This window comes from Pristiophorus japonicus, chromosome 17 (assembly GCF_044704955.1).
Source record: "Pristiophorus japonicus isolate sPriJap1 chromosome 17, sPriJap1.hap1, whole genome shotgun sequence".
NCBI lineage: Eukaryota > Metazoa > Chordata > Chondrichthyes > Pristiophoridae > Pristiophorus > Pristiophorus japonicus.
In genome coordinates, this window is record NC_091993.1 from 8,689,578 (window position 1) to 8,717,156 (window position 27,579).

Sequence of the window (27,579 nt, forward strand, 5' to 3'; positions counted from 1 at the left end):
AGCCTCCGAACCCCGCCTCCCCCCCCCCCGTCAACAAGGCCTCCGATCTTCAAATCCAACCCCCATTTCTGGCCTCCTTATCCCCTTCCCGACCTCCAGCCCCTTACATCCCCATCAATGATCCAGCCTCTGAACACCCCCCCCCCCCCCAAACAATCTGCAACCCCCGACCCCCCCTCCAATTATCCAGTCCCCGACCCCCCCTCCAGCGATTTGCAGGTTAAATTCGGCAGGGCCATTTTCCTGGGTTTCTGCATTCCAGCTCCCTGTTCCCTAACCACCTCCAAATTAAAATTCCAGCTACAACTTTGAAAACTTAATTTGTATTGGATAATTAGGTTATCATTAGCTACCATAAAATGCAGTGCATGAATAACTCCTTCGCATATGTTTTGTGGCCCCTTGGTTGCCCTGCATAAAAGCTCTGTACACATGATGTACACGTGTGCCTTATGTATCCATTCATTATAACATTTCAGTCTTTGGCCACCTGAGGAAAAGAGTGTTTGAAGACCAGGCCCTCAAAACTGCCACCAAGCTCATTGTCTGCAGGGCCGTAGTAATACCTGCCCTTCTGTATGGCTCAGAGAGGTGGACCATGTACAATAGGCACCTCAAATCGCTGGAGAAATACCACCAATGATGTCTCCGCAAAATCCTACAAATCCCCTGGGAGGACAGACGCATCAACATTAGCGTCCTCATCCAGGACAACATCCCCAGCATTGAAACATAGAAACATAGAAAATAGGTGCAGGAGCAGGCCATTCAGCCCTTCTAGCCTGCACCGCCATTCAATGAGTTCATGGCTGAACATGAAACTTCAGTACCCGCTTCCTGCTTTCTCGCCATACCCCTTGATCCCCCGAGTAGTAAGGACTTCATCTAACTCCCTTTTGAATATATTTAGTGAATTGGCCTCAACTACTTTCTGTGGTAGAGAATTCCACAGGTTCACCACTCTCTGGGTGAAGAAGTTTCTCCTCATCTCGGTCCTAAATGGCTTACCCCTTATCCTTAGACTGTGACCCCTGGTTCTGGACTTCCCCAACATTGGGAACATTCTTCCTGCATCCAACCTGTCCAAACCCGTCAGAATTTTAAACGTTTCTATGAGGTCCCCTCTCACTCTTCTGAACTCCAGTGAATACAAGCCCAGTTGATCCAGTCTTTCTTGATAGGTCAGTCCCACCATCCCGGGAATCAGTCTGGTGAATCTTCGCTGCACTCCCTCAATAGCAAGAATGTCCTTCCTCAAGTTAGGAGACCAAAACTGTACACAATACTCCAGGTGTGGCCTCACCAAGGCCCTGTACAACTGTAGCAACACCTCCCTGCCCCTGTACTCAAATCCCCTCGCTATGAAGGCCAACATGCCATTTGCTTTCTTAACCGCCTGCTGTACCTGCATGCCAACCTTCAATGACTGATGTACCATGACACCCAGGTCTCGTTGCACCTTCCCTTTTCCTAATCTGTCACCATTCAGATAATAGTCTGTCTCTCTGTTTTTACCACCAAAGTGGATAACCTCACATTTATCCACATTATACTTCATCTGCCACGCATTTGCCCACTCACCTAACCTATCCAAGTCACTCTGCAGCCTTATAGCATCCTCCTCGCAGCTCACACTGCCACCCAACTTAGTGTCATCCGCAAATTTGGAGATACTACATTTAATCCCCTCGTCTAAATCATTAATGTACAATGTAAACAGCTGGGGCCCCAGCACAGAACCTTGCGGTACCCCACTAGTCACTGCCTGCTATTCTGAAAAGTACCCATTTACTCCTACTCTTTGCTTCCTATCTGACAACCAGTTCTCAATCCATGTCAGCACACTACCCCCAATCCCATGTGCTTTAACTTTGCACATTAATCTCCTGTGTGGGACCTTGTCGAAAGCCTTCTGAAAGTCCAAATATACCACATCAACTGGTTCTCCTTTGTCCACTTTACTGGAAATATCCTCAAAAAATTCCAGAAGATTTGTCAAGCATGATCTCCCTTTCACAAATCCATGCTGACTTGGTCCTATCATGCCACCATTTTCCAAATGCGCTGCTATGACATCCTTAATAATTGATTCCATCATTTTACCCACGACTGAGGTCAGGCTGACCGGTCTATAATTCCCTGCTTTCTCTCTCCCTCCTTTTTTAAAAAGTGGGGTTACATTGGCTACCCTCCACTCGATAGGAACTGATCCAGAGTCAATGGAATGTTGGAAAATGACTGTCAATGCATCCGCTATTTCTAAGGCCACCTCCTTAAGTACTCTGGGATGCAGTCCATCAGACCCTGGGGATTTATCGGCCTTCAATCCCATCAATTTCCCCAACACAATTTCCCGACTAATAAAGATTTCCCTCAGTTCCTCCTCCTTACTAGACCCTCTGACCCCTTTTATATCCGGAAGGTTGTTTGTGACTTCCTTAGTGAATACTGAACCAAAGTACTTGTTCAATTGGTCTGCCATTTCTTTGTTCCCCGTTATGACTTCCCCTGATTCTGACTGCAGGGGACCTACGTTTGTCTTTACTAACCTTTTTCTCTTTACATACCTATAGAAACTTTTGCAATCCGCCTTAATGTTCCCTGCAAGCTTCTTCTCGTACTGCATTTTCCCTGCCCTAATCAAACCCTTTGTCCTCCTCTGCTGAGTTCTAAATTTCTCCCAGTCCACAGGTTCGCTGCTATTTCTGGCCAATTTGTATGCCACTTCCTTGGCTTTAATACTATCCCTGATTTCCCTAGATAGCCACGGTTGAGCCACCTTCCCTTTTTTATTTTTACGCCAGACAGGAATGTACAATTGTTGTAATTCATCCATGCGGTCTCTAAATGTCTGCCATTGCCCATCCACAGTCAACCCCTTAAGTATCATTCGCCAATCTATCTGAGCCAATTCACGCCTCATACCTTCAAAGTTACCCTTCTTTAAGTTCTGGACCATGGTCTCTGAATTAACTGTTTCATTCTCCATCCTAATGCAGAATTCCACCATATTATGGTCACTCTTCCCCAAGGGGCCTCGCACAACGAGATTGCTAATTAATCCTCTCTCATTACACAACACCCAGTCTAAGATGGCCTCCCCCCTAGTTGTTTCCTCGACATATTGGTCTAGAAAACCATCCCTTATGCACTCCAGGAAATCCTCCTCCACCGTATTGCTTCCAGTTTGGCTAGCCCAATCTATGTGCATATTAAAGTCACCCATTATAACTGCTGCACCTTTATTGCATGCACTCCTAATTTCCTGTTTGATGCCCTCCCCAACATCACTACTACTGTTTGGAGGTCTGTACACAACTCCCACTAACATTTTTTGCCCTTTAGTGTTCTGCAGCTCTACCCATATAGATTCCACATCATCCAAGCTAATGTCTTTCCTAACTATTGCATTAATCTCCTCTTTAACCAGCAATGCTACCCCACCTCCTTTTCCTTTTATTCTATCCTTCCTGAATGTTGAATACCCCTGGATGTTGAGTTCCCAGCCCTGATCATCCTGGAGCCACGTCTCTGTAATCCCAATCACATCATATTTGTTAACATCTATTTGCACAGTTAATTCATCCACCTTATTGCGGATACTCCTTGCATTAAGACACAAAGCCTTCAGGCTTGCTTTTTTAACACCCTTTGTCCTTTTAGAATTTTGCTGTACAGTGGCCCTTTTTGTTCTTTGCCTTGGGTTTCTCTTCCCTCCACTTTTCCTCATCTCCTTTCTGTCTTTTGCTTTTGCCTCATTTTTGTCTCCCTCTGTCTCCCTGCATAGGTTCCCATCCCCCTGCAATATTAGTTTAACTCCTCCCCAACAGCACTAGCAAACACTCCCCCTAGGACATTGGTTCCGGTCCTGCCCAGGTGCAGACCGTCCGGTTTGTACTGGTCCCACCTCCCCCAGAACCGGTTCCAATGCCCCAGGAATTTGAATCCCTCCCTGCTGCACCACTGCTCAAGCCACGTATTCATCTGCGCTATCCTGCGATTCCTACTCTGACTAGCACGTGGCACTGGTAGCAATCCCGAGATTACTACTTTTGAGGTCCTACTTTTTAATTTAGCTCCTAGCTCCTTAAATTCTTTTCGTAGGACCTCATCCATTTTTTTACCTATGTCGTTGGTACCAATGTGCACCACGACAACTGGCTGTTCTCCCTCCCATTTCAGAATGTCCTGCACCCGCTCCGAGACATCCTTGACCCTTGCACCAGGAAGGCAACATACCATCCTGGAGTCTCGGTTGCGGCCGCAGAAACGCCTATCTATTCCCCTCACCATCGAATCCCCTATCACTATTGCGCTCCCAATCTTTTTCCTGCCCTCCTGTGCAGCAGAGCCAGCCATGGTGCCATGAACTTGGCTGCTGCTGCCCTCCCCTGATGAGTCATCCCCCCCAACAGTACTCAAAGCAGTGTATCTGTTTTGCAGGGAGATGACCACAGGGTACCCCTGCACTATCTTTGAAGCACTGACCACACTTGATCAGCTCCACTGGGCAGGCCACATGGTTCGCATGCCAGACACAAGACTCCCAAAGCAAGCGCTCTACTCGGAATGCGTCCACGGCAAACGAGCCAAAGGTGGGCAGAGGAAACATTACAAGGACACCCTCAAAGCCTCCCTGATAAAGTGCGACATCCCCACCGACACCTGGGAATACCTGGCCAAAGACCGCCCTAAGTGGAGGAAGTGCATCCGGGAGGGTGCTGAGCTCCTCGAGTCTCATCGCCGAGAGCGTGCAGAAACCAAGCGCAGGCAGCGGATGGAGCGTGCGGCAAACCAGACTCCCCACCCACCCTTTCCTTCAACCATTGTCTGTCCCACCTGTGATAGAGACTGTGGTTCTCATATTGGTCTGTACAGCCACCTAAGAACTCATGCTAAGAGTGGAAGCAAGTCTTCCTCGATTCCAAGGGACTGACTATGATGGTGAAATGTTAGCCACCTGTTTGCTTTCATTTAGAGGCCAGCGAAATCTGTGCTTGGATGGTAATCCACATAACATAATGGTTGTGTGAACACATCCGATTGTGTTCACCAAAAGGGTAAATACTATATATATGTGTTTAAAGTTGCATATTATGCCATGGGCTATTCACATACAAACACTTAACCCCAACTTATCATCTAAAATTACTCTCTCTGCTATTTAGCGGACCCATCAAACCATTTATTTTAAATATGGTAACATCTCGTTTACAAAGAGGACTTTTAGATCAATGCATTTAATAGTATCCAAGACTATAATTTCAGGGCTAACATTTTTCTGTTAATCTTTAAAGTGTCAATTATTCTGTGTGTTGTGCTACTTGTATTGGAAACTGCTCTCTGGCTTTAAAAAAAAGTCAAATTCTATTGAAGAGTGTTGGCCATTTCACCAGTAGAATTCTCTGCATTTCTGTGAATAGTGCAGGGAGTGTTACAGCTAGTAGATGGCATCTCAGTTTAATATCTCAGCCAAAAGACAGCACCTCACCTGATGTTTAGTGTGAGTTCTGCCAGGACCACTCGGCTCCAGATCTTATTACAGCCTTGGTCCAAACATGGACAAAAGAGCTGAATTTCAGAGGTCAGGTGAAAGTGACTGCACTCGACATCAAGGCAGCATTTGACCGAGTGTTGTATCAAGGAGCTGTAGTAAAGTCAATGGGAATCAGGTGGAAAAAAACTCCACTGGCTGGAGTCTTGCCTAGCACAAAGGAAGATGGTTGTATTTGTTGGAGGTCAATCATCTCAGCTCCAGGACATCACTGCAGGAGTTCCTCAGGCAGTCCCCTAGGTCTAACCATCTTCAGCTGCTTCATCAATGACCTTCCTTCATCATAAGGTCAGAAGTGGGGATGTTCACTGGTGATTGCACAGTGATTAGATCCATTTGCAACTCCTCAGATAATGGAGCAGTCCATGCCCGCGTGCAGCAAGAACTGGACAGCATTCATGCTTGAGCTGCTAAGTGGCAAGTAACATTCACACCGCACAAGTGCCAGGCAATTAACGTCTCAAACAAGAGAAAGTCTAACCACTTCCCCTTAACATTCAATGGCATTACCATTGTCGAATCCCCCACCATCAACATCCTGGGGTGGGTGGGCGTCACCATTGACCAGAAATCTAACCGGATCGGCCATATAAATTCTGTAGCCGGCTACAAGAGCAGGTCAGAGGCTGGGTATTCTGCGGCGAATGTCTCACCTCCTGACTCCCCAAAGCCTCTCCACTATGTACAAGGCACAAGTCAGGAGTATGATGGGATAATCTCCACTTGTCTAGATGAGTGCAGCTCCAGCAATACTCAAGAAGCTCAAAACCATCCAGGACAAAGCAGCCCCTTGATTGGCACCTCATCCATCATCCACCACCGGGGCAACGTGTCTGCAATATGTACCATCTACAAAATGCACTGCAGCAACTCACCAAGGCTTCTTCGGCAGCACCTCCCAAATCCGTTGCCTCTGCCACCTAGAAGGACAAGGGCAGCAGGTGCATGGGAACACCAGCACCTCCAAGTTCCCCTCCAAGTCACACACCATCCTGACTTGGAAATATATCACCGTTCCTTCTTCGTCGCTGGGTCAAAATGCTGGAACTCCCTCCCTAACAGCACTGTGGGAGCACCTTCATCATCGGCAGTCCCTCGAAGTCGAGGACGGCTTGCTTCCACTCTAAAAGTGAATTCCCAGGTGACTGAACAGTCCAATACGGGAATTACAGTCTCTCTCATGGGTGGGACCGACAATCGTTGGAGGAAAGGATGGGTGAGGAGTCTGGTTTGTTGCATGCTCCTTCCGCTGCCTGCATTTGTTTTCTGCATGCTCTCGGTGACGAGACTCGAGGTGCTCAGCGCCCTCCCGGATGCTCTTCCTCCACTTAGGGCAGTCTTTGGCCAGGGACTCCCAGGTGCCAGTGGGAATGTTGCACTTTTTCAGAGAGGCTTTGAGGGTGTCCTTGAAATGTTTCCTCTGCCCACCTGGGGCTCGCTTGCCGTGTAGGAGTTCCGAGTAGAGCGCTTGCTTTGGGAGTCTTGTGTCGGGCATGCGAACAATGTGGTCCGCCCAACGGAGCTGGTCGAGTGTGGTCAGTGCTTTGATGCTGGGGATGTTGGTCTGATCGAGAACACTAACGTTGGTGCACCTGTCCTCCCAGGGGATTTGCAGGATCTTGCGGAGGCATAGTTGGTGGTATTTCTCCAACGATTTGAGGTGTCAAATGTAGATGGTCCATGTCTCTGAGCCATACAGGAGGGCGGGTATCAATGCAGCCCTGTAGACTATAAGCTTGGTGCCAGATTTGAGGGCCTGATCTTTGAAAACTCTCTTCCTCAGGCGGCCAAAGGCTGCGCTGATGCACTGGAGGCGGTGTTGAATCTTGTCGTTGATGTCTGCCCTTGCTGATAATGGGCTCCTAAGGGTCTGTCTTCACCACAGGGTCTGCAGCAGTTCAAGAAGGCGGCTCACCACCACCTTCTCAAGGGCAAATAGGAAAGAGCAATAAATGCTGGACTTGCGAACGACACCCACATCCCGCGAATGAATTAAAAAAGATGCAGCATTCCCTCAGTAATGCACTGAAGTATCAGCCTTAGAGGCCTGAACCCTTAACCTTGCAAATGAGAGCTGAGAGTGCTACCAACTGAACTAAGCTGACATGACATTAGCTCTGTACATTTCATTTTGTAATTAATGTTAAGCTGGGTGGGAGTGCTGAGTTAAACTGTCAGTTCAGCCTTAGAGCTCTCACATTTGTAGCAACAAGCCAGGAATACTAATTAACTACTTTTATTTGGATGAGTTATTGGCCCAGAAATCAAGGTTTCTCCTTAGAATCGTTCGACTGGATTCTAGAAAAAAGAAGCGCACTTACCTTATCCTGCTGCGCCCACGTGAGTTCCCGGTCCTGAGGCCTCCACTGACTACGCATCGCAGCACATGCACGTCAGGACATGCGCAGGGCTGGAGCTGCAGTCACACGGCTCTGGGCAGCCAATCAAGGTAAAGTATGTTCTCATTCATAATAATAGGAACTCCGTAAGTTGGAGTTCCCATTATTATGAGTGAGAAACCCCCCCCCCCCTCCAAACACACACATTAATAAAAAATAGAAAAAATACACTATATATTTAACATTAAGTTAAATTAGTTATTTATGTATTTTTTTTTAAATCTGATTTTTTTTAAAGTTTTTTTAATTATGCTTTAAAATAAATTTAAAGCAGGGCTTTAAAAATAAAATGTGTTTTTAAAATTTTATTTCTGATGTTTTAAGTGTGTTTTAAAACTCTTATGCCTGTAAAAGTAGACTATGCGCCTGCTTTTATCAGGCGCAAGAGTTTTGAGGACGTTTACTGGGCACGATATGAGTAAATACCGCAATCTTGCCCTTGCAAATGTCCTCACTCCCGATATGCATTGGATCTGCTTGACAGATCGGAAAAGCTGGTTTTCAGCACATGCGCATTGTGTGCTGAAAACCGGCTTTTGCGATGCCTTCCTGGGTCCATACACACTCCGTACGGACCCGCGGAGGTCGGGATTTCCAGGCCATTACATTTCTAATTGTAGACATTGTTGATCTCAGATCTACTCTGCAACCATTGTATTTTTCATCAATGTCCTATGTTTCTTCAAGTAACGATAGATCAGTCCTGTTATAGATGTGGAGGAATATATTGACAGGAGGACATTCAGTATTTCCTGGGCCTCACATTGGCAGTCGCTGGCTTTGAATCATTTTCTGCGTAATAAGATGAGAACTATGTGCCTACCTCCTTGCACACATGTTTCCCTAAGAGAGACTCCCAAAGCAAGTGTTCTATGCAGAGCTCCTTCACGGCAAACGAGCCAAAGGTGAACAATGATCGTTACAAGGAGACCCTCAAAGCCTCTCTGATAATGTGCGACATCACTACTAACACCTGGGAGTTCCTGGCCAAAGACCTCCCTAAGTGGAGAAAGTGCATCCGGGAGGGCACTGAGCACTTCGAGACTCAATGCCGAGAGCGTGCAGAAATCAAGCGCAGGCAGCGGAAAGAGCGTGCGGCAAACCTGTCCCACTCACCCTTTCCCTCAATGACTGTCTGTCCCACCTGTGACAGAGTCTGTGGCTCTCGTATTGGACTGTTCAGCCACCAAAGAACTCACTTCAGGAGTGGAAGAAAATCTTCCTCGATTGCGAGGGACTGCCAATGATGATGGGATGATGCACATATGTGCAGAGGTTTGGTCCTGGCTCGGATATTTTGATGGTTTTGAAATTGTACATAGGAGGATCCACAATCTCAAAACATTAACAAAAAAATTTGCTTAAATTTATAGATTACCTGTCTTGCCTGAACAGTTAAATCAAGCTCGACACTTCACTGCAGTTAAACTCCATGCAGTGTCAGGCTCAAGGCTGGCTGGGGCTGAAAGAGTCCCATTCCACTGCATTACAAAGACAAGTCAGAACCTGACTCTGGATTTATATTGTTACTTTAACATCTCTACGGAGTGGAAACTGCATTGCAACAAAGTAAAAATGACAGCTTAACTGCACTAATAGGTTTTTTATGTACTACAGAATCAGAAGATTGCAGCAGTGTTACAAGAACATTTGGAGTATGTTAGTAAAATATTCGCTATGCAGTTAATTCAAATGTATAGCAGTCTGCAATAAATTGCAATAAATACTGCCAAATGTGTTCATTCACAGGGTGTCTTTGCATTGACATATAGAAAGAGGCAGCTATATACATAATAAACAATATTGCAGTTGATTGTGCCTGTTGTCATCCAGAAGCACTGTCGGCATATCAGGCATTTACAATTGTGTAGCAATACCCAGCTGTGCAAGCTGCTGTCGTGTGCTGCTGCAATCACAATGAATAATATAGAGCTTATTTATATTCAAAGAAAATGAGGTGAGAATCTGTGTAAAGAGCATGGCTTAGTTACACTGCAGCTTTTCTGCTGATGTGTCACGTAAAGCACATTGCTCCAGTTATCTATCTGTAGTATAACTAAGGAGGAACGTCATTAATTTGATGGTGCATTGCATTTTGCCACGTGGTGTGAGCTCATCTTGAGGAGTTATCTCTCACTCCTTCCAGCTTTGCACCTGCAGCAGTTAAAAAGTTTTAGACCACCTTTTAGATTTCAACATTTTTAGCATTAGTAGAACCAACTCTCCTGCAGAAGCTTCACCAGCATTTGCAGGTGTGAGCAGAGAGCGCAAACAGCAGTATAACTCTGCCAACTCTCCCTTACACTCAGGAGCTACTGATCTCAAACCAGTATTTGCAGTATAATAATGTCAAACAAGAGATACTGCAGACTGTTTTGAATGAATTATACATGTGTATTATATCTTAATTAGTAAAAGAAAAATTGCTACTGGTGCATTAATTCTCAAACTGATAATGAAGATGAATAATACCACAGGAAAAATCTATACTGTTTACTGCAGTGTGGAAAAATGCACACCATCTAATTGCACATTGTCCTACAAATGTGAGCTATATATATGGATGGTTGCATCCTAAATTAAATGCTGCATCCTAAATTCAACTAAAATTGAGCAATTTATTGTTTACAAATGCAGTGTTCTTTTTCCAAAGTGCTTTTGATGTGCTGAGAACATCCTAAATTTCTTGCAACCAAAGTGCAATTGCTATTCTTTGGCAGACAAATGTGGTAGCCCAGTTATAGACAGCAAAATCCCACCAATCCTGGTGAATCTGTGTTAGACATTCTCCAAGACCTCAATATCTTTCTTAGTGTGGAGGCTATTACTGCACACAGTTCTGTAACTAAGGTCTTATTCAGTATTTCATATAGACTCATCATTAACTTGAATTTGAGGTAAAACTTCGAATTCTATTAGCTTTATTCACAGTCTTATGAATCTGAGGTGCTGCCTTTATGTCTTCCAATCAATTTTTATTCTAGTTTGCTATCCTCCCCCTAATTCCATACCCATTAATCTTCTCTAGAAATCTCCCATATGGTACCTTGTCAAAGGCTTTCCGAAAGTCCATGTACACGACATCCACTGCATTCCCCCTATATGCCATGTCTGCTACTTCCTCAAAGAATTCTATGAGGTTTGTCGAGCACAATTATCGCTTTTGAAATCCATGCTGGCTGCTTCTAACTATTTTCTCTATATCTAAATATGTGGTTATTTCATCCTTAATTAAAGACACTCAATTTTCCCTAGCACAAATGGTAAGCGAACTGACCAATAGCTCAGTGTCCCTTTTTAAAAGTGGGTACCACACTGGCCACTCTCCAGTCATCAGGCACATAGCCACATGCAATCGAGTACTGAAATATCATTTCTAGGGTCTCTGCAGTTACCATTTCTCAACTCCATCCGGATCCTAGGATGCATCCTGTCAGACCCTGGTCCTTTGCCTTCCGTTAGCTTAACTAACTTATCTAACCTTTTCCTTTTATCCATCACAATATCGCGCTGACAATCTCATTTAGTACCATGTTGATGTGTCCTCCTCCATATCATGTTCAAATCTGTAGAGGGGCTTAAACCCACAACCTACTGATTCAGGTAGAAGTGTTTGCACTGATTCAAGCTGAGACTTGTACTTGATACTATAAGCTATTGACTACTTATAATTTGAGTGTATAGGACATGGATTTTGCCATATGGTGAAATATTGATTTATGAATTACATGAGGTATTGATGTTTCATAGTTGCAGATTACAAAATTATATTTATATCTGAGCTTTCAGAAGTTTCCTGTTTGAACATACAGATTTTTGTCCAAATTTACCTAACTTTGTTTTTCTTGTGTACTATTCTACTTTTCAGCTCAATCTACAAACGGCTCGGTGGGAGAAGTATCGGTCCATGTGGATCTGTTTACACATCCCGGGACTGGAGAACACAAAGTCACAGCTAAAAGTATGTGTCACAACCAATCCAGCAATCTAATAGAATGTGCTCTGAATATTATTTAACTCTCTTGTGTCTAAGTCAAATATTGTGACAATTTAAAGCCCATTGAAGTTTTAACTTCTCTCTGCAGTTGTTGCAGTCAATGAGCTGAACTGGCAAACAACTGCCATGTTCCGACCATTTGTAGAGGTTCACGTGGTTGGACCGAACCTCAGCGACAAGAAAAGAAAATTTGCCACAAAGACAAAAAACAACGCTTGGTCCCCGAAATACAACGAGACATTTCACTTGTAAGTGATCATGCATATTCTGTCTATTTGTCTCTTAAAGCTATTTACCCATTAAGTATTCTATTAATATTAAGCTATTGTCTTCAAAGTGTATAAATTGCAAAGATAGACTATAGTTTTTAAATCATTCTTTAGAATAGATCTAGCAAATAAAAAAGTATATTTTAAAATCCAAAATCAAATCAATTTATTGAAGCCACCAAAGTATAGAAACATAGAAAATAGGTGCAGGAGCAGGCCATTCAGCCCTTCTAGCCTGCACCGCCATTCAATGAGTTTTGGAGAGTTTTAGATTCCCACTCTAAGGAAGAAAGTTCAAATTCTTGACTCAACTCATATCCAAACTCCAGTAACTCAGTGGATCCTGATAGTGCAGTAGATTTAAACATTGTTCTATCACCTCTGGAACCTGGGTTCATGTAGATCTCAGACAAATAGGATGAAAAATCCAAAAGCACAAAACTGCCAATATATCTCATGACATTGATGGTTTCACTCCAGAAGGTCATCAGGATGGCTGACGTGGAGAAGGTAAATGTCACATTGTTTCAATAGTGACCCGTTTTGGTTACTGTGAAGGCACATTGTTGGGCAGAGTAGATTAAGTCGATTTATATCTAAATTGCAATGCAACTTGTAATGTGTGCACCAGTGAGCATGCTCACAGGTTTGTGGAGCTGTTGCATTGTGAGTGGCTTAGCCAGTCTTGTGATGTTCGCAAGACTCAATAAAACCCCAGTTAATTGAGTTTAGGTTCTCCACGATGGGGCATGAAATTGTGTACCTGGTGGGTGAACTGGTAGGGTTCAGTATGATTGTTAATTCTTTACAGTAAATGTGTAGCTGTGAATTCTTAAGCAAAGAACCCATGAAGCAAATACACTACACAACTGACCTGAGAATGATTGATATTGAAACTTGGTGCAGAAGAGCGGGAACTGCTCCCCCCCGTTACAGCTGGGGAATGAAACATATCTCCACCATAAGGAAAACAATACCCACTCAAAATTTAAATTTAGACAGCAACTGCGCTCTGTGGTTGTAATTTTGCCAGTTCTTGACTGCTGATTGAAGCACTTTCGTGTATTGGAATATTGTATGGGGTGGGAGATGAGCGGGGGGAAAAAAAATGCAGAAAAAGCCTGAGAAGGCATGGCGAAGTATTCATGGCAACTCTCCAGATGCCATCGAGGACTGAGACCATACTGTCCTATCAGCTGGAGGAAGAAGCATAGCTGCAGCGGACATCCATCTGGGGATAAATGAGAGTAGAAGAAATTGAGGAGGTGGGAAAGATCTCCATACTAAATGTTGGTTTATGCACACAGCATCCTGAGTAATGAGAATGACCTCGAGTCCTATGAGCTTCATATCTCTGTGAAAGATTACTGCTTTGCCAGAGAAGACCGGATTATAGGAATGACAGTCATCCAGTTAAAGGACATAGCTGAGAAGGGGAGCTGCGCATCCTGGTATGCTCTGATCAAAAATATTAACATGGATGAAACTGGGCTGACAATTCTCAGAATACTCTCTCAGAGGACCAATGATGAAGTGGCCAAAGAATTTGTACGCCTCAAATCAGATACCAGGTCTACTGAAGAAACCACATAAAAAGAAGCAGATGAGAGTTGAAAGGAAGCAGAAGTTGAAGTTATCTTTAGTGCATGTCTGTTTAAATGTGTGGGTATGTTTATCTGAATATGTGCAGGTGTGTGCAGATAATTATAAAGTACTTCAGCCCATAATTATGTTGATGAGATGGGGAGTACTGAAATACTTATCTTTTGGTCTCTCAGACAGCTAATTGTTCTGATAAAGTGCCAAATCAAGATTACCCAAGGGATTTTTTCCTGGTATTTTGTTTTTTTTCAATTTGCTAAATGATTAAATTCTAGTACTAAATTGCTAACCTGTAGTTTTTACACAAGTATTTGTTGGTCTTTCATTTGTGGCAGGCATTGTCTCTTTACTTCTGTGATGTTGGGCTGTGTCTATCCAGCGCATGTTAGTGTATCTCAGCTAAGTTACATCCTAAAACTTATCAGTATATTTTACAGTTGTGTTAATTACATGTTTTTTTTCTTCAGTCATATTAAGACATTTACACTGAGATAGCTGTTTATTGCATCTACAGCGCTTATCATTTTTCACTATTAATTTATCAAAGTTCATGCTTCCTGTCCTTTAACAAAGATGCAAAACAATTAATATTACCTTCACTGAAATTTTTCTGACATATCACTGTGAAGATGATGCTTAGCTGACATTGTAACCAATTTTCTTAAAGAGAAACAGCTCACAAGCAAACTGGCATTGCTCATTTCCAAAAGTTGCCAAAGGGATCCAAAGTCCAATCAACAGTTTTTTATGCCACATTAAGAGGCCATATGTTTACAGAGCTACAGGCTGTTTTGGTGATTTGAATAGAAGAAATTACTATGTTTCTGATATATAGTGAAGCTGTTACTATTTTCAATGATGCGCTTGTAAATGTTGCTTTATAAAATTGTACTATCGGTTCTGCTGTAACCCCATTGTTTCAACATTTTCAAAAATTGGTAATTATGCAACATTCTTATGTATTGCACTGATGTTGAAATTAATGTCATGTAAATATATTTAGTGAACAATTGTACAATAAAGTATTGGAAAATTCCTGTTTTATGTCAAGCCATTCAGTTGCTGCAGAGCTTGTTCAGCATTTCTAACGCAGTTATTTTTCAGGTTTGAAGAGAACATCAATAAGTCCAAAGTGCCCTGCCCCGTGGCTGTAAAAGTGATGGCCACCAGGTCTTTCCAGGTAATTGTCCAGGTCACTGGATGAAACACCAGGTCCAAATGATGTACCTTTATATGATTCTACAACAACACATTGGATGTCAATTCTCCAGTGATAGTCCACAGTTACAGCTATTTGGTGGTCCATCACAACAGCTATATCAAACGGGGAAATGCTAACTTCTTAATCTTCGATCACACTGTGCACCTGATTAAAAGTATTGTCGATATCCTACTATAGCTCTATTATTAGTACCTTGATTGTCCCACAGACCTCTGTGTTCACTTGCTTTTCTGCAGGCATTTCAATCCTGTGATTTTTTGCAACTGCTGTCGCCAATTTACATTGACCAGTAGAGGTATTACATCCTTCATACCAAGTGATTACCCATGTGGTGTTGGCACAGCACCATATGTGCTTAGAAACATAGAAACATAGAAAATGCAGAAAGTGCAGGAGTAGGCCATTCGGCCCTTCGAGCTTGCACCACCATTTAATATCATGGCTGATCATTCCCTCAGTACCCCTTTCCTGCTTTCTCTCCATACCCCTTGATTCCCTTAGCCATAAGGGCCATATCTAACTCCCTCTTGAATATATCCAATGAATTGGCATCAACAACTCTCTGCAGCAGGAAATTCCATAGGTTAACAACTCTCTGAGTGAAAAAGTTTCTCCTCATCTCAGTCCTAAATGGCCTATCCCTTATCCTAAGACTATGTCCCCTGGTTCTGGACTTCCCCAACATCGGGAACATTCTTCCCGCATCTAAACTGTCCAGTCCCGTGAGAATCTTATACATTTCTATGAGATCCCCTCTCATCCTTCTAAACTCCAGTGAATAAAGGCCCAGTTGATCCAGTCTCTCCTTATATGACAGTCCGGCCATCCCTGGAATCAGTCTGGTGAACCTTCGCTGCACTCCCTCAGTAGCAAGAATGTCCTTCCTCAGATTAGGAGACCAAAACTGCACACAAAATTCCAGGTGAGGCCTCACTAAGGCCCTGTACAACTGCAGTAAGACCTCCCTGCTACTATACTCAAATCCCCTCGCTATGAAGGCTAACATACCATTTGGCTTCTTCACCGCCTGCTGTACCTGCATGCCAACTTTCAGTGACTGATGAACCATGATACCCAGGTCTCGTTGCACCTCCCCTTTTCCTAATCTGCCGCCACCCAGATAATATTCTGCCTTCGTGTTTTTGCCCCCAAAATGGATAACCTCACATTTATCCACATTATACTTCATCTGCCATGCATTTGCCCACTCACCTAACCTATCCAAGTCACTCTGCAGCCTCATAGCATCCTCCTCGCAGCTCACACTGCCACCCAACTTAGTGTCATCCGCAAATTTGGAGATATTACATTTAATTTCCTCGTCCAAATCATTGTACATTGTACATTAAACAGCTGGGGCCCCAGCACAGAACCTTGCGATACCCCACTAGTCACTGCCTGCCATTCTGAAAAGTACCCATTTACTCCTACTCTTTGCTTCCTGTCTGACAACCAGTTCTCAATCCATGTCAGCACACTACCCCCAATCCCATGTGCTTTAACTTTGCACATTAATCTCTTGTGTGGGACCTTGTCGAAAGCCTTTTGAAAGTCCAAATATACCACATCAACTGGTTCTCCCTTGTCCACTCTACTGGAAACATCCTCAAAAAATTCCAGAAGATTTGTCGAGCATGATTTCCCTTTCACAAATCCATGCTGACTTGGACCTATCATGTCACCTCTTTCCAAATGCGCTGCTATGACATCCTTAATAATTGATTCCATCATTTTACCCACTACTGATGTCAGGCTGACCGGTCTGTAATTCCCTGTTTTCTCTCTCCCTCCTTTTTTAAAAAGTGGGGTTACATTGGCTACCCAGACACATGACAGATGAAATCTAATGCAGTCTGTGTATGTTCTCCTGAAATCTGTTACTATCTTCCTCACTGTTTACTACATTTCCGAGTTTCATGTCATCTGCAAACTTTGAAATTATGCCCTGTATACCCAAACCCAGCCCATTAATAAATATCAAAATGAGCAGTGGTGCAAATACTGACCCCCAGGGGACACCACTGTATGCCTCTCTCCAGTCTCAATAACAACCATTCACCACTACACTCTGCATTATATCTCTTAGCCAATTTCATATTCACGCTGTCACTGCCCCATTAATCCCATGGGCTTTAACTTTGCTAACAAATCTGTTATGTGGTACTTTATCAAGCACTTTTTGAAAATCTATATACACAACATCCAACTGCACTGCCACCTTCAACCTTTTACATTACTTTATCAAAGAACTCAATCAAGTTAGTATCCTTTTCCCGAACTCCTGCCAGTCACCATCCAAACATAGAAATATATTGCTGTTTTTTCATTGTCTCTGGGTCAAAATCCTGGAACTCCCTCTCTGGCAGCACTGTGGGAGCACCTTCACCTCAGGGGCTGCAGTGGTTCAAGAAGAGGGCTCACCACCACCTGTCAAGAGCAAATTGGGATGGGCAATAAAAGCAGGCCTTGCCAGCGATGCCCACATCCCATGAATGAATTTAAGAAAAGATTGTATTCGGCTGCTGTGGAATCTCCTCTTGGGTTTCTATCCAGTGCGTGGAAAGGCTCAGGGTCTGTTCCAAATATTAAAGACCCCATGAGCCATAGGACCATCTCAGCCTCTGAGGATTTGTGTTCTTTTATCTTTGTGACAGAGCTGCTATTTTAATCAGATCTGCTGGTGTGATTCCTAATGTGTGATTCATGCCGCAATTCTTATTTGTTCACGTACTTAACTCTGATCATGGCTGTTTAAAGACAAGGTTGTACTCCAAGATCTAGGGATACTAGAGTACACCTGAAACTTGCTCATGGCTATTTACACACAGCCCATGGGATAATTGAATAAGATAAAATACAAAAAAAAGTGATTAAGTCATGTTACTCACTCTTTCTCTTCAAAATGATTGGGTGGATTATTGAATGAGTGCATCAATGGATTGATTTCCACTGGAAAAGTTAACGGTAATTCACTCACAATAGCCATGTGTACAGTCTGTTTTTAAAGGTTGCAGCCTTAAGGCTGATAAGAGAAGTAATCCTAACATATTTTGTGTGTTTTGGAATAAAACACAAAATGCTGGGAAGCACTCAGCAGGTCAACCAGCGTGTGTGGGAGAGAAAAAGTTACCAGAACCAGTTCTGTTGAAAGGTCAACAAAGCGAAACGTTGGGGCTGAAATTGCCCCCTGAACGATGAGGGCTTTTCGCCCGGGGGGCAGGCAGCCGAAGCGACGCACCCAGAATGGCTCCCGGGATGCCGTGGGCGAGAACGGCTTGTAGTTTTCGCCCCAGGCAGCGGAGCACGCAGCGATGACATCATCACTGTGCACACCGGCCCCCTTATCGCCCCGCGCCAACCTCTTTACGCCCTGCGGGGGGGAGATTGCCCCACGGAAGCGAGGTTGGCGCGGGGCGATGCCACTTGACAGTCGGCCCGACAACGGTGGTCCCTCTTGGGTACCGGGCCACTGGCCTGGCCGAAACCCTCCCTTGATGACCCAGTGGGCACCACAGATCCGGCTCCGTGGTTCGCAGCATCGCTCCCCTTTAAGAGAAGGGGAGGGAAGTTGCGACGCGACAGCAGGGCGCGGCACCTCCGCGTTGCGCTGACTCTCAGCGCCGCGCTCCGACCTCCCTCCCGCCCACCCCGAGAGCACCCGGATGAATTTTTAAGATAAAGTGCCCAATTCCCGGGGCTCTTATGTCCGCCTTCCGCTGGGCAAAAAAAAAAAATCACTTAATTCGAATTTAGCGCTCCAAACTGAACGCAGGGCAATTTGGCCCCCGTTAACTCTGTTTCTCTCTCCACAGATGCTGCCTGCCCTGCGGAGTGTTTTCCAGCATTTTCTGTTTTTTATTCAGATTTCCCGCATCTGCAGTTTTTTCCTTTTCGTTCCCTATTTTTTTGGAGTTGATTACAAAACAGGATTTTTCATGTTTGAAGATCGGCGCTCCCTTATCTGAAGGTGCACTTACTTACTTCATATAACAATGCTGCTGGGTGATAATTCATCATTCATATTTTTCCACACATTGCTAACAGCCTACTAAAGATCCAATTACGAGCCTCACTGTGGCCACAAATAGCATTAGTGGAAAGCAGTGCTTTCATTTGTTACATTGTTATGTCTCCAATTGTTACAAAAGGTGTTAAAGTCCAGTAGTTTGGTATGATTAGAGCTGTAAGCAAGTATATCTACAGGAAATAGTCAAGATATGCAGTTATAAACAATGTGGCAATGGAGCCAGATTGTGTAGCGTGCATTAAAATGACTTAAAAGGACAGAATTGGGCCATATCCAAGATATGAAAAAAGACCACACTGCTGTGAATAACACTTCCCACCTCACTATATTTTTGCATTAATACAGTTATCAATTTATTTTTCTCAAGTAGGTTTGCTTCCTTTTGCCTCCATTGAGACAAAATCCTAGTCTCCTCAGGTTGTTAAGGCGGCTGTCAACAGCGGAGGAGGGGACCTTGAGCTTCAGCTGAGCCAGGAGCCCGTGGCATAGTGAGGAAAAGCTGAGGCTCGGTTGCATTTGCCTCTTCCCACCTGCACCAACAACCCACTGCTCCCATCCAAGCCGTGCCCAATGGACTACAATGCTGACAGCAGTCAGGACTAGGTAGTTAGGTAGGCTTGGCTTGGTTCTGGTCAGAGCGAGAGAAAAGAAAGACTTGCAATTATATAGCGCCTTTCACGATCAATGCAGCACTTTTTGAAGTCTAGTGACTGTTGTAATGTAGGAAACGCGGCAACCGATTTGAGCACAAGCAAGCTCCCACAAACAGCAATGTGATAATAACCAGATAATCTGATTTTAGTGATGTTGATTGAGGGATAGATATTGGCTAGAACATTGGGGAGAACCCCCCCCCCCGCTCTTCTTCGAAATAGTGCCATGGGATCTTTTACGTCCACCTGACAGAGCAGATGGGGCCTCGGTTTGACGTCTCATCCGAAAGACGGCACTTCCGACAGTGCAGCACACTCTCAGCACTGCACTGGAGTGTCAGCCTAGATTTTTGTGCTCAAGTCCCTGGAGTGGGACTTGAACCCACGACCTTCTGACTCCGAGGTGAGCGCGCTACCCACTGAGCCACTGGCTGAGACTGAGGCCGCTATTTTTCCTCCCGGGTCAAGAGAGAGTTGGACGACTTCAGGTGCAAATTGAAACCTCGCTGCAGATTCCATCCCGCTCTGATGAAGTGATTTTACGATGATTGGGCTTGTTAAGCCCGCCCTGCGAGTATCCTGGCCACTTAACAGGAAGCGGGTCTGATGATGTCATTTGATCAGCCGGTTTCCTTAAAGGGACCATGCCCACATTCATTTTGACAGATGTGCTGTCAGTGTTCTGAAGCATTGAGGTGCTGCAAACACTGACAAGCACTGCACAGGGGTGCATGGCTGCGCCCAGGCTCTCCCATGATTCCCTCCTATGGTTATGGAGGGAGTCACAGTACGAGGGAGGTTCTTTTCCCTTCCAATGGGCAGAAGAGACCTCCCAAGGACACCAGCGCAGCCGGGTTGCACATTGCAGAGGAGGGTACACGCAGGGATGTCATCAGGAGGACCTGTCTGCAGTGGTGCAAACCTTTCAATGATCTCAGTAGATCACAAAACGTTACTGCAAAGCCACACTCAACCTCATCCTGCTGTGCCACTCATCACATCCCCATCACTCTGCCTTCCCTACCCTATTCCTGCACATCCTTACTCACACCAACTTACCTTGCACCTCCATCCATCCCCCCTCTCTTTCTATCCAATTAACATGTCCCCATCTCACTAGCCACCTCTCACACTTCCCTTCATCCTCATGGAAACATACCAACTAACAACACACAAGGGTAGGCACTTGGGTCTTTTAGTCATGGTTCATGTAAAGTATCTGTTAAAGTTTTGTCAAACATTGAAATCTTTATTTTCAACACTTTGCATTCTTGGACAGATTTGTGTGCTCCTTTGGAAGTGGCTTAGTGAGTTGCAGTGAAAGGTGAGACATAACGGTACACCCCGTAATGAGGATGAGTGCGAAAGGAATGGCTTGGACATTATAGGGATGCTTTATGGTGTTGGTGTGCAGTGTTGCCAAACCATCGCACCATGTGGCAGCCAGTGTGTACAGCATAAAGTGAAGTAAATGTGGCCATGGTGAGGCCATCCCTGGCATCCCGGGCAGCAATGTGGTCGGGTGCTTGATGCCCTGTGTCTTGTGCAGGTGATTGTGAAGAAAGTTGCTGTTGTTGATGCTGCTGGTGTACCTGTTAATGTTGGTGTTGGGGCTGATCGTCGTGGGATTCTGAACATCAAGGTTAGATTTTTTCAAGGGCACCGATGCTGATGGAATAGATGGCAGCTGAAGTTGAGATGATAGAAACGATCTGGTGAGAGAGGTTGCTCCAAGGAGGTGACACTGGATAGAGAGTTTAATTCAAACACTTCCAACCTTCCTGAAGCTGAAAAGTGTATTCCAAATCCTGAAGGCTCCAGCTTCTAACAATTGGAAAGTGAACAGCTGTGAAATGGTAACTTTTATACCATTTATAAAATAGATATTCAAAGCAATGGAGAGTTACTGAAAACCCGGCGTACTTACCCGACGTGATCTCCAAGCGATGGGAAGCTCCTGAAAAAGTTGGAAAAATGGTTAATAGCTGGTACAATGCTGCTTAAATACCTTTAAATATTTCAATTGCCTGACCCTCCACTTTGTGCCAGGTCTGTAAAGCGCATGCAGAGCCGACACTTGGGAAACTTACACAGAGGCGGGTTCAGAGTGTGATACCCCACCCCCCCCCCCCCCCGCTGTCAATCTTTTAGACCCGCTCTCTGAACACTGGCAAAATCCAGGTCTTAAGGGTTGCCAACCCTCCAGGATTGTCCTGGAGACTCCAGGAATTAAAGATGAATCTCATTCTGCGAGCACTTGGGACAAAATTAATATGGGCATTGAAGAAATTGTTATTTTTATTCCTTTTCTTTGCACAATTTAGTTTGGAGATATTGGAGATGGGAAAAGAGGTCATATGATGAAACTCCAGGAATATGTCCAAGCAGACGCAACATGGATTCATGAAGGGGAAATCATGTTTAACTAATTTACTGGAATTCTTTGAGGATATAACGAGCATGGTGGATAGAGGTGTACTGATGGATGTGGTGTATTTAGATTTCCAAAAGGCATTCGATAAGGTGCCATACAAAAGGTTACTGCAGAAGATAAAGGTACGCGGAGTCAGAGGAAATGTAGAAAATTGGCTGGCTAACAGAAAGCAGAGAGTCGGGATAAATGGGTCCTTTTCGGGTTGGAAATCGGTGGTTAGTGGTGTGCCACAGGGATCGGTGCTGGGACCACAACTGTTTACAATATACATAGAGGACCTGGAAGAGGGGACGGAGTGTAGTGTAACAAAATTTGCAGATGACACAAAGATTAGTGGGAAAGCGGGTTGTGTAGAGGACACAGAGAGGCTGCAAAGAGATTTGGATAGGTTAAGTGAATGGGCTAAGATTTGGCAGATGCAATACAATGTCGGAAAGTGTGAGGTCATCCACCTTGGGAAAAAAACAGTAAAAGGGAATATTATTTGAATGGGGAGAAATTACAACATGCTGCGGTGCAGAGGGACCTGGGGGTTCTTGTGATGAATCCCAAAAAGTTAGTTTGCAGGTGCAGCAGGTAATCAGGAAGGCGAATGGAATGTTGGCTTTCATTGCGAGAGGGATGGAGTACAAAAGCAGGGAGGTCCTGCTGCAACTGTACAGAGTATTGGTGAGGCCGCACCTGGAGTACTGCGTGCAGTTTTGGTCACCTTACTTAAGGAAGGATATACTGGCTTTGGAGGGGGTACAGAGATGATTCACGAGGCTGATTCCGGAGATGAGGGGGTTACCTTATGATGATAGATTGAGTAGACTGGGTCTTTACTCGTTGGAGTTCAGAAGGTTGAGGGGTGATCTTATAGAAACATTTAAAATAATGAAAGGGATAGACAAGATAGAGGCAGAGAGGTTGTTTCCACTGGTCGGGGAGACTAGAACTAGGGGGCACAGCCTCAAAATACGGGGGAGCCAATTTAAAACCGAGTTGAGAAGGAATTTCTTCTCCCAGAGGGTTGTGAATCTGTGGAATTCTCTGCCCAAGGAAGCAGTTGAGGTTCGCTCATTGAATGTATTCAAATCACAGATAGATAGATTTTTAATCAATAAGGGAATTAAGGGTTATGGGGAGCGGGCTGGTAAGCGGAGCTGAGTCCACGGCCAGATCAGCCATGATCTTTTTGAATGGCGGAGCAGGCTCGAGGGGCTAGATGGCCTACTCCTGTTCCTAATTCCTGCAGGTGTCAGTAGCAAGTGACCTCGCAACTGGGAACATGAGGCCAGTAAAAAGCTTAAGATGCTGGTGAAGGTCATCAGATATAAATTGCTATCCAGGATTGTGGGTGCACACCGATCCCAATGGGTTTTCCTTATTTATCATTGGAGGAATTCAGTAGGAATGGAGGAGTGCATCAACCAAATAAAGATTCAGACCATAAAACAGAGCAATTCTCTTTTATAACATTTTCTATTACATCAAGATATTGCATATTACACATCCTTGGAGGAGAGGAAGTTAATTATTGTAATATAAATAATTCCCCCATTTAGAATAAGTAGAGAGTAAGAATATTTGTTTAAATCAAACAACATTTGTAATTTTAAGCAGTCCCATTTGAACAATTATCTCTAATATTTATTCAAAAGCATTGTGTCAAATGCGCTGATGCTTTTTTAACAATTGCAATTAAATCACAATGAACACAATTTGACCTATGGATTGTTCAGGGTTTAAGTCAGTGCTGTGAATCCGTTGATTCCACTGCAGCAAAGTGCAAATTATTTCACAAATCTGAAATTGTGTACAACAGCCAGTCATAAAATAAATAATGCATGAATTCAGCTCATTGGTTGATGAAAATGCTACTTTTAAAATTGCTTCTAATTTTACCGCTTTAATACTAATCCTAAAGACCATGATATGTAATTTGCAGTGATCAATTAACAAAATAAAAATTACAGTGGGCTAGAATTTCAGTTGTCAGCAAAAACGATAGTGTTACGCCAAAATTACCATTTTTAGGCTTAAATTTTGGCCTTTACTCATCGGTAAACTCAGCGTTGCACGAGGATTCGCGGCGCAAACCACGCGTTTCAGAAAGTTTAGTTCGAGGCCGGGAGCACTGCGAGAGAGGCTTTGGGAGAGGGGAAAACAAAAAAACAAAAAATTGCACAAAACATTCACAAAATCCTTACCTACTAAATCACTGAAAAATAATTTAAAAATAAAAACTTTAACTTACCTTTTTTGCAGGTCTTCATTATTACCGCTGCTGGCAGGACTGCACCGCAGGTTCTGACCCTGTCGCTATTCCGGGCATGGCGGAGATTGCCGAAAGTACGACGGTAACGCAATCCACGGTGTTGCATGTCGTTCCACGTCGGCGCTCCTCCCCTCGATGCTATGTGGCAGCACCGCCACAAAAAGGTGCCCAAAGATCCCGCCGACGGGTTTTCGCCGCAGAGTCAAATCACGGCAAAAACTCGGTCGCAAAGTCAGCGAAATTCTAGCCCACAATGTACTATTACAATGAACAGCACATTGGCCCGGATTTTAAGTCTCACCATTGTTACAGAGTAAATCAGACAGCAACTTCCGCTGACTGCACACACGCAGTTAAACGTGGAAATCAAGTTGCGGTCCGAATTGTCCTGGTGCATCAGAAGCTTTGCTGCGCCGATACCTCGCCCAGAGACGCAGCATTGAAATACATGAAGGGTGTGAAGTTGCAGTACTTTCCCACTAGTTACCTGCTAAACACGCCATAAAAAGTTAGGGCTTGTCGATTCAAGTGTGACGACGTGATAAATCTTGGGACAGTACCCGGGACACCGAGGTACAGCGGGTCAACACAATCAATGGCCACTGCTCTTCCAACAAGATGCCTCCAATAATGATGAGGGTCCTACTCAACGGGATACCCGTCAACATGGAGCTGGATAAGGGAGCGAGTCAATCTCTCATGAGCGCTCAACAATTTGAACAGCTGTGGCCGCACAAAAGAGACAGACCAAGGGTCGACACCAAACTAAGGACCTTTACCAAAGAAATCGTCCCAGTCCTTGGCAGCGCCATGCTCTCAGTCACACACAAAGGAACAGTGAACCGACTTCCCCTGTGGATTGTCCCCGGAGATCTCCCAGCACTGCTGAGGAGAAGCTGGCTGGCAAAACTAAACTGGAAATGGGATGATGTTCACGCCATGTCGTCCGAGGAACGGACCTCCTGCTCAACAGTTCTAAGTCGATTTGAACATCTCTTTCAGCCAGGTGTGGGCACCTTCAAAGGGGCCAAAGTCAAAATCTACATCACACAGAATACCAGACCGGTCCATCACAAGGCTAGAGCTGTGCCTTATGTGATGAAGGAAAAGATTGAACATGAACTGGACAGGCTTCTGCGGGAAGGCATTATCTCACCCATGGAATTTAGCGACTGGGCAAGTCCCATCGTCCCAGTCATGAAGCCTGATGGATCCGTACGAATCTGTGGGGATTATAAATCTACCATAAACAGAGTCTCCCGACAGGACCAATACCCACTGCCCAGAGCGGAGGACTTATTTGCCACATTGGCTGGAGGAAAACTTTTCTCGAAACTAGATCTCACATCTGCGTATATGACGCAAGAACTGACCGACGAATCCAAGCTACTCACCACCATCAACACACATCGAGGCCTTTTCATGTACAATCGATGCCCATTCGGCATCAGGTCGGCAGCTGCTATATTTCAGCGCAACATGGAGAGTCTGCTCAAGTCCATCCCGGGGACAGTTGTATTTCAAGACGACATACTTATCACGGGCAGGGACACCGACTCCCATCTCTGCAATTTGGAGGAAGTACTAAAGCGGTTGGTCCGGGTAGGCCTACGAGTCAAGAAATCCAAGTGTCTGTTTCTCGCGCCCGAGGTTGAATTTTTGGGCAGAAGGATTGCCGCTGATGGAATCTGCCCAACAGAGTCCAAAACAGAAGCAATTCGCCTGGCACCCAGGCCCCGGAATGTCTCAGAACTGCGCGCCTTTCTCGGGCTACTCAATTACTTTGGGAACTTTATGCAGAACTTAAGCATGCTGCTGGAGCCTCTCCACGTGCTACTCAGAAAGAGGTGCGATTGGTTTTGGGGGGACGGCCAGGAACGTGCCTTCAATAAGGCACGCAACCTTCTATGTTCCAACAGTGTTTTGGCTTTCTTTGATCCAGGTGAAAAGCTAGTTCTCACATGTGATGCGTCAGCGTATGGGGTCGAGTGCATTTTACAACATGTCAATAGTGCGGGTAAATTACAACCCGTAGCTTATGCCTCCAGGTCACTTTCGCGGGCGGAGCGCAGTACGGAATGGTGGAGAAGGAGGCGCTCGCGTGCATGTACGGTGTCAAAAAGATGCACCAATACCTTTTTGGGGCCAAGTTCGCGTTAGAAACCGATCACAAGCCCCTCACGTCCCTAATATCCGAGAGCAAGTCAATAAACGCCAACGCCTCGGCGCACCTTCAACGGTGCGCACTCGTGCTGGCGTCTTACGACTATACCATAAGGCACAGACCAGGCACAGACAACTGTGCCGACGCGCTCAGCAGGCTACCCCTGGCAACCACAGAAGGGTCTGACGAACAGGACTGTGAGATAGTCATGGCAATCAATGCCTTTGAGTCCACAGGTTTGCCCATGACGGCTCGCCAAATCAGAGCCTGGACGACTAGCGACCCCACGTTATCCCTAGTAAAAAGATGTGTCTTAACTGGTGACTGGGCAGAGGCTCGCGATGCCTGCCCCGAGGAGATCAAACCTTTCCATCGGCGCATGCAAGAGCTGTCACTACAAGCAGACTGCCTGATGTGGAGCAGCCGAGTCGTTATGCCTCTGCGAGGCAGAGAGGCATTTGTCCAGGAGCTCCACCGCGAGCACCCGGGGATCGTTCTCATGAAGGCCATAGCCAGATCCCACGTCTGGTGGCCTGGTATTGACGCAGACTTGGAGCTCTGCGTCCGACGGTGCACCATTTGTGCCAAACTCAGTAATTCCCCCAGGGAGGCCCCCCTGAGCCTCTGGCCCTGGCCCACCAAACCGTGGTCGCGGGTGCACGTAGACTATGCGGGCCCAATCATGGGTAAAATGTTCCTCGTAGTTGTAGATGCATTTTCAAAGTGGATCGAATGCACCATTTTAAACTCGCGCACCACCTCCACCACTGTGGAGAGCCTTGGAACTATGTTTGCAACGCACGGAATTGCTGACATATTGGTCAGTGATAATGGTCTGTGCTTCACCAGCGCAGAATTCCAAGATTTTATAAGTGACAACAGCATAAATCTCGTTAAGATGGCACCGTTCAAGCCGGCCTCCAACGGCCAGGTGGAGCGAGCAGTGCAAATCATTAAACAAGGCATGCTCAAAATCCAAGGTCCCACACTGCAGGGCC

General features: G+C 45.0%; 1 protein-coding gene across 2 annotated transcripts in view; it reads left to right on the top strand.

The window, feature by feature from the left end:
• The window catches only part of LOC139227523 (protein unc-13 homolog C-like), an 801,204-nt gene extending 786,451 nt beyond the window's left edge, over positions 1-14,753 (top strand). For both annotated transcript variants that reach the window (XM_070858323.1, XM_070858322.1), the window contains 3 exons: positions 11,822-11,914; positions 12,039-12,198; positions 13,527-14,753. In XM_070858323.1, coding sequence (XP_070714424.1) covers positions 11,822-11,914; positions 12,039-12,198; positions 13,527-13,812 — 539 coding nt within the window. In that variant the 3' untranslated portion in view covers positions 13,813-14,753. The remainder of the gene's footprint in view (positions 1-11,821; positions 11,915-12,038; positions 12,199-13,526) is intronic.
• Positions 14,754-27,579: the final 12,826 nt, after the last annotated feature.